Consider the following 15,118-nt stretch of genomic DNA (forward strand, 5'->3'; position numbering starts at 1 on the left):
ATGGCGTTTGCAACGCCAGAGTTGTGGGTTCGTTTCCCACGGGGGACCAGTATGAAAAAAAATGTATGCACTCACTATCTGTAAGTCGCTCTGGATAAGAGCGTCTGCTAAATATGTAAAATGCAAAATATATTTTAAAAAAGGGAGTTATACTCCAGTCTAATAAGTGGCGGTAATGCAACATTTATTGGATGCCAACCGCCGTTAAACCTCATCGAAGAAGAAGACGAAGAGGAAGAAGAAAAATAAGAAGATAGGTGGCGGTAAACTCAGCGTAACATACTGCACTCCGCCTATCAAACACCGACGAGGAAGAGGTACAATTTTGGTCGTGGTGTTTGTTGTCAAATGTTGCACATGCAGAAAGGTTTGGAAATATATTTTAAAAATCTACTATTTGATCGCAAAAAATGCAAGACTACCTTTAGTACTAATACACAGAGCACGTTCAGCTGGTAAATTCGTTTTTCCTAGCAACAGCTTCAGTGTAAGCTAGCTAGCAATTGCCAGCATCTCTGTTTGCTAGCTAGCTAGGCTAGCTAACTAACTATCCAATATTGTTCGTACTAGCTAGAGACGTTATCATTGCAATTGACTTAGGATGTTTATATAGCAACATTATTAATCATCAGGGTCGTATTTCATTACGCAGACTCTGTTGCAAATCGTTTCTTACACGGAAGCAAATGTAACGAAACTGGGAGGGCCCCTAGCTGCCTGAATTTTTCCAATAATAGAAACGGTCGTTTTAGCAAGTGTGTGGACTAATGATTACACCCCAGGGGTAATTCAGGTAGGTCCCTCCCCGTTTCCTTCCGTTTAAGAAACGTCGTAATGAATACGCCCCAGTTGAATTTGTTTACATGTGCTATTTCTCTTTCTGTGTCTTGTATCCTAGTTTTTGAATATCAATCACATTTGTATCAATACACTGCATAGACAACTCAATAATTGTTAAATATTCATCAATATTTACAGGTTTTACATTCTCCCAGTCCAACACCACATTGAGGAGCCCTTCAGCGACAAGGAGTAAGTTACCTACAGCTATACCACACTCCACTACAGTAACTGAAAAATCAGTGTGCACAATATGAAGGGACAGTTATACTGAAACCCTGATGCCTAGCTCAGATACTTTCATAGTTTGATTTGCCATCTCTCTGTTTGCTAGAGTATAAAAGTTATCTAAGTCTCCTTAGTGCACACACTGCCTGTACACACTGCACAAAGTTACTGTCTAATGAGGCATTCATGTGCTTGTGGGAAACTGGGAAGTCCGACATGATTGTGTTTAGTTGCTTTTGAAGTCGGACCAATTCTTCAACCAATAGGATTTCAGCTAGCTTGATCTCAGCGCAACCTCAGTCTCCAACTTAACAGTTCACAGGCGAAACGTCAAGGATTTCGTTGCCGACCCTAGGATTACAGCTTCTTGTCACACAAGTAGGGCTGTCGTAGTGACCGTATTACCGTATTCATGATCAAACAAGCAGTGGACAATTAACCCATTTTAGTTTGCGTCCCTTTGGGTTAATTATTGTCTAGGCTGTGATTGTATGCTTGTTGTCCCTTACTTGCAGTGGCATACAGGCGAGACCGAAGCCGAATCAGAGAGGCCTATGATGAGCTTATTTCAGAGAGAGCGGTAAGTGACTGGTCATTCTAGCACTTTGCACAAAGCACTCTTTGGGCAGACAGTGTAGATTACTTTTGCATATGTGTTGTCGTCACGTGAGTGTTTATTAGGCCATAGACCATCCTTCATGAAGTTGTCAATATAAAGAGATGTACAGATGTCTAGGTACGTTCATTCATAGAGTACATTAAGTCTCTCACTGCACTCGTGTTTTTTAAAGAAACTAATCCATGTCGTAATGCTTCTTGTTTAGGGAACATACCAGAGAGTTGTGAATGTTGTCGAGAGGAGGACTGCTGTGACAAGACCAGAGCAAGAATATGACAGAGAATTTGAATATGAAACCAAGCGGTATAGTGGCATTCAAAGTTACCAAGATGATGACCAGAGAGGGTACCCTAGCGACAACATTCACACAGGAAGTGATCGTGGATACCATGGTGACATGGTAGGGAGCATCCGAGGGAGGAACTCCCCACCCCCCCGACAGGTTGGTGAAGCTTTATAATGACCATTGTCATATTGATCTCAGAAAACAAAGATTTAGGTTACTTTCTTTGCAGTTGAACTGATATAAAAACTGACCGTTTAGATGGTAGCCTAGTTGAATATCAATAGATTGTCATTTTCAGCAGTCTGTTTGTATTATTCACACATTTCGACACAACCTCTATCTTTGTATGCAGGAGGACTACAGGGATCCATACTACAGGGGATCCAGAGATGATTGCCAGATGGGGCGTCAAGGAGAGATAAGGTAAATCAGGCTTGACCACGTCTATAAGATTGAGAGAGCCGTTGAATTAATACTTTGTTAATTCCTGTTTAAAGTACTGTGGTGGTTCTATACTATGAACCACCAGATGGCAGCAGTGTTCTACATTTCTCAAGCCACCATAATGATTAAGATTAGGATCACTTCATTGGTCAATTGCACACAAGGTCCCCTCCGAAAGACACATGTATATTCCGGTTTTGGAGCAGTGCGGGGGGCTGCCACACTGGGCGCACTGGGAGTTGTTGTTGTGGGAGGTTAAGTGCCTTGCTCAAGGGCACAACGGTAGGCAATGGCATCTAGGATTTGATACGGCTCGCCTCTCTAACTACGTTTTTGAGCAGTGTTTTTCAAATCATGTATGTGTCTTTGTTTAAAGCACAATTTGCATAACATGTAGCATTGATTAAAATCTCTAATTATTGCTTTTAATTATTGCAGCTCGGTAGGCATTTAAAACGTTCCACAGGGTTGCTGCCCCATGTTGATTCCAATGCATCCCACAGTTGTGTCAAGTTGGCTGGATGTCCTTTGGGTGGTGGACCATTCTTGATACACACGGGAAACTGTTGAGAGTGAAAAACCCAGCTGCGTTGCAGTTCTTGACACAAACCGGTGCGCCTGGCACCTACTACCATACCCCGTTCAAAGGCACTTAAATCATTTTTCTTGCCCATTCACCCTCTGAATAGCATACGTACACAATCCATGTCTCAAGGCTTAAAAATCCTTCTTTAACACGTCTCCTCCTCGTTATCTACACTGATTTTGAAGTGGATTTAACAAGTGACATCAATAAGGGATCATAGCTTTCACCTGGTCAGTCTGTCATGGAAAGAGCAGGTGTTCTTAATGTTTTGTATACTCAGTGTAAATCCCCACTCAAGATATTACATTTGACATATATCGCACAGTCACTGATTTTGAAGAGGGGTTGAAAACACTGAAGCGAATTTGCCAACCTGTCTCTGAGTTAATGCAAGGGAAATACTGAGAGGAGGCTCTTGGCTCTCGTTTCATACCATATTCCACTTATCAGCCACCACACTCCTCACTCCTTGCCTTGGAGAGCTTGTCAGCTCGACGCCATACAGAGCACAGCTAAAGCCAGTGGATCTGCTCTGCCCCTGTGCTGCCAAGACATCCGTCTAGCAGTGGCCCAATACAGAGTGCCAACAGTTCACAGGCCAAGACCCACCCCTCCTCATTCACTCCTCCCCAAGTGTCATACCAGACTCCAGACAGGGACAAAGGGCACCAGTGTCAACTCACTGAGCCAACAAGGCTAAACCCCCACAGGAAAACCATCTGGGCCGCCGGCCACTCCCTCTCCAGCCAAACAACCACCACCACACTCTCGGCTTTCCTCAGACTCGCTGTACAGCATACATGCGCTGTATGCTGTCTTCTGTGCGAGAGAGGGAGAGCAAGCTAACTATGGTGTAGTTTCTCACCTCTTCCTTCATTACTGCATCCAGTCCAATTATTTTTAGCATCCATAGTATGACACCTCACACATTTATCACAGACATGTGCTATTCTCTCTCCCACATTGGTTCTAGTTGGTTCACCATTGTCATTGCAGCTCCCTCGGCTTTTAAGCAACGGAACCTAATGGAGAGACTCATGGTGTGGTTTTGACAGGGTGGCAGGCGGGCATCTGGGTCTGGTTTTCCGCCATTAGTGTGGTCAGGAGGTTGACTGGAGGCCTCACCCTTGCAGTGTAGCCCACAGGAAGCAGCGGTCAGGAAGTCTTTGTTGGGTCTCTCTCCCCTGGCCGGAGGTGTTGAAGACTGAGGTGGCCAGACACCAGACGAACAGCAAGGCCACTCCACCACCACAACATTCTCCCCTTTCCCCTCAACACAAGACCTGGGCCTGGGTGCTGCTGTTCATGGTCTTCACAAGACTCCCACACACATTTTGATGGGGTGTGTGTCTGGGGGGGGGGGGGTACACACTGCAGGTGGGCCTTGGCGATAGAGGCAGGTGGGCGGCGGCGGATGGATTGCTCAATCTGCTCCATTGTGGAGCTCTTCACCTCGTGATGAATAGCAGATAATGAGTTAAAAATGGGGAGCCTGTTAAGTGCACTCATGTTATATTTGTGCACAGGGCTGATTGCAATGATATATTATTGATTTCACTATTCAGATAGATGATGGAGAGAGGGAGGCGTTGGCTGTAATAACCTTATGACTAAAGCCAATGACCTAAATTGATATTGTGTTTATATATTATTTATTTTCAAAATGAGTTAATTTAATGTTTAATTTGTTTGTGTAATGCTTTCAGTGTAATGGATTGTGGCTTTAAATGGCAACGCATTCCCTATTTAGAGGCTCTGGTCAAAAGTAGTGCACTATATAGGGAATAGAAGCGCTCTCAGATCTTCTTGAATACTTTCAAGCTTAGTCAGGCCAGGGTCTCCTTTTCCCGCTCTGGTATTATGCAGTTGTGTTTCTTCCTGGACCTGAAAGAGCTAGTGTTTAGTTTCCCTGTTATTGCAGGTGGGACTATGACACCCAGTTGTTCTGGTTATCTTTTTGATTACTCTTGCTCTCAGATCAGCATGTTTTATTCTCTCTGGTCTGCAAGGATATAACCTGCGTTTAGAGAACCTGTTCCTATGCTTTGAAGAACGGCTTTGAAAATGCAGCTATAGACATACTTGACCAGCAATTACATCTAGGAATTTTCTTCAGAAGATTACATTTGATGTATAGTGACCACAGAATTCCTTTTTCATAGCTTTTTTTATGGAAAGACGTGAGGTGAGTTTGAGGGATCGCTCACTGCAACGGTGGTAATTAACTTTATTTGGCAGGCTGAGCCTTGGCTACTTCAAACGGGCCTGGGGGCGTATATGATGGAGGCCTTGTTAGGCCTGCTCTTTGTTTGGGACATGGCCCTCGAAGTTCAAGCAGGGGTCATGAAAACCAGGTGCCGCTGGTTGGTTCATTTATACAGTTGCGGCCAAATAAACTCAGCAAAAAAAGAAACGTCCCTTTTTCAGGACCCTGTCTTTCAAAGATAATTCGTAAAAATCCAAATAACTTCACAGATCTTCATTGTAAAGGGTTTAAACACTGTTTCCCATGCTTGTTCAATGAACCATAAACAATTAATGAACATGCACCTGTGAAACGGTCGTTAAGACACTAACAGCTTACAGACGGTAGGCAATTAAGGTTACAGTTATGAAAACTTAGGACACTAAAGAGGCCTTTCTACTGACTCTGAAAAACATCAAAAGAAAGATGCCCAGGGTCCCTGCTCATCTGCGTGAACGTGCTTTAGGCATGCTGCAAGGAGGCATGAGGACTGCAGATGTGGCCAGGGCAATAAATTGCAATGTCCGTACTGAGAGACGCCTAAGGCAGCGCTACAGGGAGACAGGACGGACAGCTGATCGACCTCGCAGTGGCAGTCCACGTGTAACAACACCTATTGTAAGGCCTGTTGTAAGGCAGGTCCTCACCAGACATCACCGGCAACAACGTCGCCTATGGGCACAAACCCACTGTCGCTGGACCAGACAGGACTGGCAAAAAGTGCTCTTCACTGACGAGTCGCGGTTTTGTCTCACCAGGGGTGATGGTCGGATTCGCGTTTATTGTCGAAGGAATGAGCATTACACCGAGGGCTGTACTCTGGAGCGGGATCGATTTGGAGGTGGAGGGTCTGTCATGGTCTGGGGCGGTATGGCACAGCATCATCAGACTGAGCTTGAAATCGAAAAACACTTTTGGTCTCCACACCTTATTAGATTTCCAACATTGCAGAACCAAATTAATTTTTGTAAATTTTAGTTTACAAATTTTATTTCAAAAATTATAGACAAATGTCATGGGCAGAATTATTGGCGCCCCGGAGCTAGTACTTGGTTGCACAGGCTTTGGCCAAGATAACTACAGACAAATGGTTCTTGTAGCCGTCAATGTGCTTGCTGCACCTTTCTATTGGTAATTCGGCCTACTTTTCAGGAGCAAACTGCTCTAATTCTTCAACGTTTGAGGAGTGCCCTCCACCATCTGCTGTTTTCAGATCTCGCCATAGTGTTTGGATGTGATTCAGATCTGGACTCTTCGCTGGCCACTGGTTACTAACGTTATTTTATGCTCTGGGCATTTTTTTCCAATCCCACAAAAATCGCAACAAGCGCATATGCAAAGCCTTCACTTAATCCAGCGTCTGCCTGCCAGCTGGAAATCTTTGCCAGTAGGGGTGTGTAGGCTACCTGCCCCTTCCTCTCTGAAGCATAGGTTACTGTAGCCTACTGATGACTTTACATGCGTAATTCAGAAATTAGGGAGAGATGTTTTAGAGAAGAATGGATTAACTTTTGCAATGCTAGTTAAGGATACTATAGTTATCCCGTTTCACATTGGATTTATTAACTACAAAAAGTAATTATAAATATTTGCAGTGTTGACCCTTCTTTTTCAAGACCTCTGCAATCCGCCCTGGCATGCTGTCAATTAACTTCTGGGCCACATCCTGACTGATGGCAGCTCATTCTTGCATAATCAATGCTTGGAGTTTGTCAGAATTTGCTGGTTTTTGTTTGTGCACCCACCTCTTGAGGATTGACCACAAGTTCTCAATGGGATTAAGGTCTGGGGAGTTTCCTGGCCATGGACCCAAAATGTCGATGTTTTGTTCCCCGAGCCACTTAGTTATCACTTTTGCCTTATGGCAAGGTTCTCCATCATGCTGGAAAAGGCATTGTTCGTCACCAAACAGTTATTGGATGGTTGGGAGAAGTTGCTCTCGGAGGATGTGTTGGTACCACTCTTTATTCATGGCTGTGTTCTTAGGCAAAATTGTGAGTGAGCCCACTCCCTTGGCTGAGAAGCAACCCCACACATGAATGGTCTCAGGATGCTTTACTGTTGGCACGACACAGGCCTGATGGTAGCGCTCACCTTGTCTTCTCCGGACAAGCTTTTTTCCGGATGCCCCAAACAATCGGAAAGGGGATTCTTCAGAGAAAATGACTTTACCCCAGTCCTCAGAAGTCCAATCCCTGTACCTTTTGCAGAATATCAGTCTGTCCCTGATGTTTTTCCTGGAGAGAAGTGACTTCCTCGCTGCCCTTCTTGACACCAGGCCATCCTCCAAAAGTCTTCGCCTCACTGTGCATGCAGATGCACTCACACCTGCCTGCTGCCATTCCTGAGCAAGCTCTGCACTGGTGGTGCCCCGATCCCGCAGCTGAATCAACTTTAGGAGACGGTCCTGGCGCTTGCTGGACCTTCTTGGGCGCCCTGAAGCCTTCTTCACAACAATTGAACCTCTCTCCTTGAAGTTCTTGATGATCCGATAAATGATTGATTTAGGTGCAATTTTACTAGCAGCAGTATTGCCTGTGAAGCCCTTTTTGTGCAAATCAATGATGACGGCATGTGTTTCCTTGCAGGTATCCATGGTTAACAGAGGAAGAACAATGATTTCAAGCACCACCCTCCTTTTAAAGCTTCCAGTCTGTTATTCTAACTCTATCAGCATGACAGTGATCTCCAGCCTTGTCCTCGTCAACACTCTCACCTGTGTTAACGAGAGAATCACTGCCAATTTCAAATAAAAAAAACAAAATATACATTTACATAAGTACTCAGTACTTTTTTGAAGCACCTATGGCAGCAATTACAGCCTTGAGTCTTCTTAGGTATGACGCTACAAGCTTGGCACACCTGTATTTGGGGAGTTTCTCCCATTCTCTGCAGATCCTCTCAAGCTCTGTCAGGTTGGATGGGAAGCGTCACTGCACAGCTATATTCAGGTCTCTCCAGAAATGATTGATTGGGTTCAAGTCCGGGCTCTGGCTCGGCCACTCAAGGACATTCAGAGACTTGTCCCGAAGCCACTCCTGCATTGTCTTGGCTTTGTGCTTAAGGTCATTATCCTGTTGGAAGGTGAACCTTCACCCAAGTCTGAGGTTCTGAGCGCTCTGGAGCAGGTTTCAATCAAGGATCTCTCTGCATTTTGCTCCGTTCATCTTTCCCTCGATCCTGACTAGTCTCCCAGTCCCTGCCGCTAAAAAACATCCCCACAGCATGATGCTGCCACCACCATGCTTCACCGTAGAGATGGTGTCAGGTTTCTTCCGAACATGACGCTTGGCATTCAGGCCAAAGTGTTAAATCTTGGTTTCATCAGACCAGAGAATCTTGTTTCTCATGGTCTGAGAGTACTTTAGGTGCCTTTTGGCAAACTCCAAGAGGGCTGTCATGTGCCTTTTACTGAGGAGTGGCTTCCGTCTGGCCACTCTACCATAAAGGCTTGATTGCTGGAGTGCTGCAGAGATGGTTGTCCTTCTGGAAGGTTCTCCCATCTCCACAGAGGAACTCTTGGTTTTTGCTTTGACATGAACTGTCAACTGTGGGACCTTTTATATAGACAGGTGTGTGCCTTTTCAAATCATGTCCAATCAATAAATTTACCACAGGTGGACTCCAATCAAGTTGTAGAAACATCTCAAGGATGATTAATGGAAACAGGATGCACCTGAGCTTAATTTCGAGTCTCATAGCAAAGGGTATGAATACTAATGTTAATACGTTTTGTTTTTAATAATTTTGCAAACATTTTTTAAAACCTGTTTTCGTTTTGTCATTATGGGGTATTGTGTGTAGATTGAGGGGGGAAAAAAATAATTTAATCAATTTTAAAATAAGGCTGTAATGTAACAAAATGTGGAAAAAGTCAAGGGGGCTGAATACTTTCAGAATGCACTGTAGTGTATGGTGAAGTATTTACCTTAACATTTGATTGAGTTATACAAGTCTTGGTAACACTTGACACCCAGCGTCATAACACGTTATGACACGGTCATAACCATGTCATAACAGCTGACATGCATGTCCTTGGTTTTTTTCATTGGCAAGATTAGCAAATCTAGGCATGACATGCCAGCAACAAACGCTGACACTACACATCCAAGTATATCTGACCAAATTATGAAAGACAAGAATTGTAATTTTGAATTCCGTAAAGTTTGTGTGTGTGGAAGAGGTGAAAAAATTGTTGTCTATCAACAATGACAAGCCACCGGGGTCTGACAACTTGGATGGAAAATTACTGAGGCTAATAGCTGACGATATTGCCACTCTAGTTTGCCATATTTTCAAGTTAAGCATACTAGAAAGTGTGTGCCCTCAGGCCTGGATGGAAGAAAGTCATTCCGCTACCTAAGAATAATAAAGCCACCTTTACTGGCTCAAATAGCCCACCAATCAGCTTGTTACCAACCCTTAGTAAAGTTTTGGAAAAAATGGTGTTTGACCAGATACAATGCTATTTTACATTAAACAAATTGACAACCGACTTTCAGCACGCTCATAGGGAAGGACATTCAACAAGCAGAGCACTTACACAAATGCCTGACTGGCTGAGAGAAATTGATAATAAAAAGATTGTGGGTGTGGTTTTGTTAGACTTCAGTGCGGCTTTTAACATAGTCTGCTGCTGGAAAAGCTTGTGTTAGGGCTTTACACCCCTTGCTATATTGTGGATAAAGAGTTATCTGTCCAACAGAACACAGAGGGTGTTCTTTAATGGAAACCTCCAACATAATCCAGGTAGAATCAGGAATTCCCCAGGGCAGCTGTCTAGGCCCCTTACTTTTTGGATCTTTACTAATGACATGCCACTGGCTTTGATTAATGCATGTCAATCTCTCCTGGCTCAAAGTAAAGGAGAGATTGACTTCATCAATAGTATTTGTGAGAGGTATTGACATGTTGAAAGCACCGAGCTGTCTGTTTTTTAAACGACTAACACACAGCTCCGACACCCATGTACAGTTGAAGTCAGAAGTTTACATACACCTTAGCCAAATACATTTAAACTCAGTTTTTCACAATTCCTGACATTAACTCCTTGTAAAAATTCCCTGTCTTAGGTCAGTTAGGATCACCACTTTATTTTAAGAATGTGAAATGTCAGAATAATACTAGAGTGATTTCAGGTTTTATTTATTCTATCACATTCCCAGTGGGTCAGTAGTTTACATAGACTCAATTTGGTAGCTTTGCCTTTAAATTGTTTGACTTGGGTCAAACGTTTCAGGTAGCCTTCCACAAGCGTCCCACAATAAGTTGGGTGAATTTTGGCCCATTCCTCCTGACAGAGCTGGTGTAACTGAGTCAGGTTTGTAGGCCTCCTTGCTTGCACACGCTTTTTACATTTTAGTCATTTAGCAGACACTCTTAGCGACTTACAGGAGCAATTAGGGTTAAGTGCCTTGCTTAAGGGCACATCGACAGATTTTTTACTTAGTCGGCTCGGGGATTAGAACCAGCGACCTTTCGGTTACTGGCACAACGCTCTTACCCACTAAGCTACCTGCCATATAGTTATATTTTTGTTTCATCAGACCAGAGGACATTTCTCCAAAAAATATTATCCTTGTCCCCATGTGCAGTTGCAAACCGTAGTCTGGCTTTTTTATGGCGGTTTTGGAGCAGTGGCTTCTTCCTTGCTGAGCGGCCTTTCAGGTTGTGTCGATATAGGACTCGTTTTACTGTGGACATAGATACTTTTGTACCTGTTTCCTCCAGCATCTTCACAAGGTCCTTTTGCTGTTGTTCTGGGATTGATTTGCACTTTTCGCACCAAAGTACGTTAATCTCTAGGAGACAGAACACGTCTCCTTCCTGAGCGGTATGACTGCTGTGTGGTCCCATGGTGTTTATACTTGCGTACTATTGTTTGTACAGATGAACGTGGTACCTTCAGGCGTTTGGAAATTGCTCTCAGGGATGAACCAGACTTGTGGAGGTCTTGGCTGATTTCTTTTGATTTTCCTCTTTGTCAAGCAAAGAGGCACTAAGTTTGAAGGTAGGCCTTGAAATACATCCACAGGTTCACCTCCAATTGACTCAAATGATGTCAATTAGCCTATCAGAAGCTTCTAAAGCCATGACATAATTTTCTGGAATTTTACAAGCGGTTTAAAGGCACGGTCAACTTAGTGTATGTTAACTTCTGACCCACTGGAATTGTGATACAGTGAAATAATCTGTCTTTAAACAATTGTTGGAAAAATTACTTGTCATGCACAAAATAGATGTCCTAACCGACTTACCAAAACTATAGTTTGTTAACAAGAAATTTGTGGAGTGGTTAAAAAACAAGTTTTAATGACTCCAACCTAAGTGTATGTAAACTTCTGATTTCAACTGTATACCCCACAAGACATGCCACTGGAGGTCTCTTCACAGTCCCCAAGTCCAGAACAGACTATGTGAGGCGCACAGTACTACATAGAGCCTTGACTACATGGAACTCTATTCCACGTCAGGTAACTGATGCAAGCAATAGAATCAGATTTTTTTTTTTAAAGATAGAAATACACCTTATGGAACAGCGGGGACTCTGAAGCAACACAAACATAGGCACAGACACATGCATACCTACACGATAACATACGCACTATACACACACGTACACATGGATTTTGTGTTGTAGATATGTGGTAGTGGAGTATGGGCCTGAGGGGGCACAGTGTGTTGTGAATTCTGTAATGAATGTATTGTAATGTTTTAAAAATGGTATAACTGCCTTAATTTTGCCAGACCCCAGGAAGAGTAGCTGCTGCCTTGGCATAATAAATACAAATAATATGGTCATAACACTGTCATGATCCATATATTTACAGCTGTTGTGACATATATTGTGTTATTTTATGGATGGTTATGACGCCTATATAGAAGTGTCAAAACCCACATTTATTCAAATATGTTGTTTCCCTGTCAAGAAGTTTTGTTTTGAAAGTTTGTTTCTTTAGTCCTTTATTGTTGTAATGAATTCTTTAGTCATGTTTTTTTTCTCCATCATATTTTAATTAACTTGCAGAACATACTCTTTATGACAGTCACTGTCATGAAGCATTATGACCATCCTGTGTCACTTTAATTGGACTAAGAAAATACGCTTTCTGACACTGTCAAGAAGCATTATGACCATCATAATCATATAAGCCAGATAGGCCTATCACGTACCTGCCCTTATATCTGTCATCAGTCAAAAAGAAGGTGTATTGTCCTGTTCCTGAAAGCTGCTCCTGAAATCTACTCCTGCATGCAACCCAGTTATCAGCAACAGAGCATTCGATTAGGTTCATGTCTGACCTAACCAATGCACAATTACAATGATAATTTAATATGGTCAATTTCAGAAAACATACTGTTGACAAGTAGGCTATCGTGTAATGAAATATTTTGCGTAGTGTGGTTTTGTGCGTTTTGACACTCTTATGTAGGTGTCATAACCAGCCATAAAATAATGCAATATGTCACCATAGGTCTAAATATGTGTCATGCCAGTGTTATGACCATATAATGACAAGTTATGTCAGCTGTTGACATATTATGACCGTGTTATGACCGCGTCATAACGTGTTATGACGCTGGGTGTCAAGTAAATTGTTACCCGAGTATTTTTATTTTATTTTGTCATTTTAGGAACAGCAGCAGAGCGGGCTCCCACCCCAGCAGCAGAGTTCAAGGGTTAGCTCCTCTCTCGAGGACCGTGTCTCCAGCCTACCCCGACAGAGTAGACCCCAACCTGAGGCATGCCCTCATGTACTTGGGCCAAGGGTAGGCCCGTTCTTTCTAGTGCACTTAATTAATAGACCAAGTGGCAAGCACCAATGGACCGACCCGGTAACTTCAGTTGTTGTATACTGTTTTTCAAGATACAAAGCACTACTTATTTTGTTCTAAGTCCAGCAACTTCATTTTCATATCAAGTGGTTAGGATTTCTTCTTTCACTCGCTACACTCAGCGGTAATTAGAATCCAGGCGCTGATCATGTGTAGAGGCATAGCTTTACTTCTGTAATTGAGTGGACCTGAATGGATGGGCCCTTGAATCCCCTTCTCTCGCTCTTTGTCTGTTTTCTCAGGGAGAACCCTGAGGGTTTCAGGCGGAGGGTCCCGGGCCCCTACCCTGCAGGCCCTGCCGGGGACTCCTACACTACAGTACGGGACCGCTCTCCCATCAGAAGGGATACCCCACCAATACCAGGCCCCATTCTTATGCGCTCCGGGTCCAACACCAGCAGAAGGAGCTACTCCCCAGACAGGGACCAGAAGGGCTTCTCCTACCATCAGAAGGGTAACTTTGCATCCCCAATGGAACCATATTCCCTATATAGTACAGTCGTGGTCAAAGGTTTTGAGAATGACACAAATATTCATTTTCACAAAGTCTGCTGCCTCAGTTTTTATGATGGCAATTTGCATATACTCCAGAATGTCATGAAGAATGATCAGATGAATTACAATTAATTGCAAAGTCCCTCTTTGCCATGAAAATTAACTTAATCCCAAAAAAACATTTCCACTGCATTTCAGCCCTGCCACAAAAGGACCAGCTGCCATAATGTCAGTGATTCTCTCGTTAACACAGGTGAGAGTGTTGACGAGGACAAGGCTGGAGATCACTCTGTCATGCTGATTGAGTTAGAATAACAGTCTAGAATCTTTAAAAGGAGGGTGGTGCTTGAAATCATTGTTATTCCTCTGTTAACCATGTTAACATGTGCCGTCATCATTGCTTTGCACAAAAAGAGCTTCACAGGCAAGGATATTGCTGCTAGTAAGATTGCACCTAAATCAACCATTTATCGGATCATCAAGAACTTCAAGGAGAGAGGTTCAATTGTTGTGAAGAAGGCTTCAGGGCGCCCAAGAAGGTCCAGCAAGCGCCAGGACCGTCTCCTAAAGTTGATTCAGCTGCGGGATCGGGGCACCACCAGTGCAGAGCTTGCTCAGGAATGGCAGCAGGCAGGTGTGAGTGCATCTGCATGCACAGTGAGGCGAATACTTTTGGAGGATGGCCTGGTGTCAAGAAGGGCAGCGAGGAAGTCACTTCTCTCCAGGAAAAACATCAGGGACAGACTGATATTCTGCAAAAGGTACAGGGATTGGACTTCTGAGGACTGGGGTAAAGTCATTTTCTCTGAAGAATCCCCTTTCCGATTGTTTGGGGCATCCGGAAAAAAGCTTGTCCGGAGAAGACAAGGTGAGCGCTACCATCAGGCCTGTGTCGTGCCAACAGTAAAGCATCCTGAGACCATTCATGTGTGGGGTTGCTTCTCAGCCAAGGGAGTGGGCTCACTCACAATTTTGCCTAAGAACACAGCCATGAATAAAGAGTGGTACCAACACATCCTCCGAGAGCAACTTCTCCCAACCATCCAAGAACAGTTTGGTGACGAACAATGCCTTTTCCAGCATGATGGAGCACCTTGCCATAAGGCAAAAGTGATAACTTAGTGGCTCGGGGAACAAAACATCGACATTTTGGGACCATGGCCAGGAAACTCCCCAGACCTTAATCCCATTGAGAACTTGTGGTCAATCCTCAAGAGGTGGGGTGGACAAACAAAAACCAGCAAATTCTGACAAACTCTAAGCATTGATTATACAAGAATGGGCTGCCATCAGTCAGGATGTGGCCCAGAAGTTAATTGACAGCATGCCAGGGCGGATTGCAGAGGTCTTGAAAAAGAAGGGTCAACACTGCAAATATTGACTCTTTGCATAAAGCTTAATGTAATTGTCAATAAAAGCCTTTGACACTTATGGAATGCTTGTAATTATACTTCAGTATTACCATAGTAACGTCTAACAAAAATATCTAAAAACACTGAAGCAGCATACTTTGTGAAGACCAATACATTCTCAAAACTT

The 15,118-nt window shown here is 43.5% G+C and overlaps 1 protein-coding gene across 2 annotated transcripts in view; it reads left to right on the plus strand.

Moving 5' to 3' along the window:
• Positions 1–290: 290 nt before the first annotated feature.
• LOC311137088 (periphilin-1-like) overlaps positions 291–15,118 on the plus strand; it is a 32,204-nt gene continuing 17,376 nt past the window's right edge. The window contains exons 1-7 of one of the 2 annotated variants that reach the window (XM_084171420.1): positions 297–367; positions 979–1,032; positions 1,584–1,648; positions 1,893–2,129; positions 2,326–2,396; positions 12,884–13,018; positions 13,327–13,538. In XM_084171420.1, the coding sequence (XP_084027546.1) occupies positions 349–367; positions 979–1,032; positions 1,584–1,648; positions 1,893–2,129; positions 2,326–2,396; positions 12,884–13,018; positions 13,327–13,538 (793 nt within the window). In that variant the 5' untranslated portion in view covers positions 297–348. Of the gene's footprint in view, positions 368–978; positions 1,033–1,583; positions 1,649–1,892; positions 2,130–2,325; positions 2,397–12,883; positions 13,019–13,326; positions 13,539–15,118 lie in introns of both variants that reach the window. The other variant, XM_084171421.1, reaches the window with a different exon arrangement.

This window comes from Coregonus lavaretus (genome assembly GCF_964263955.1).
Source record: "Coregonus lavaretus genome assembly, chromosome: 11".
Taxonomy (NCBI): domain Eukaryota; kingdom Metazoa; phylum Chordata; class Actinopteri; order Salmoniformes; family Salmonidae; genus Coregonus; species Coregonus lavaretus.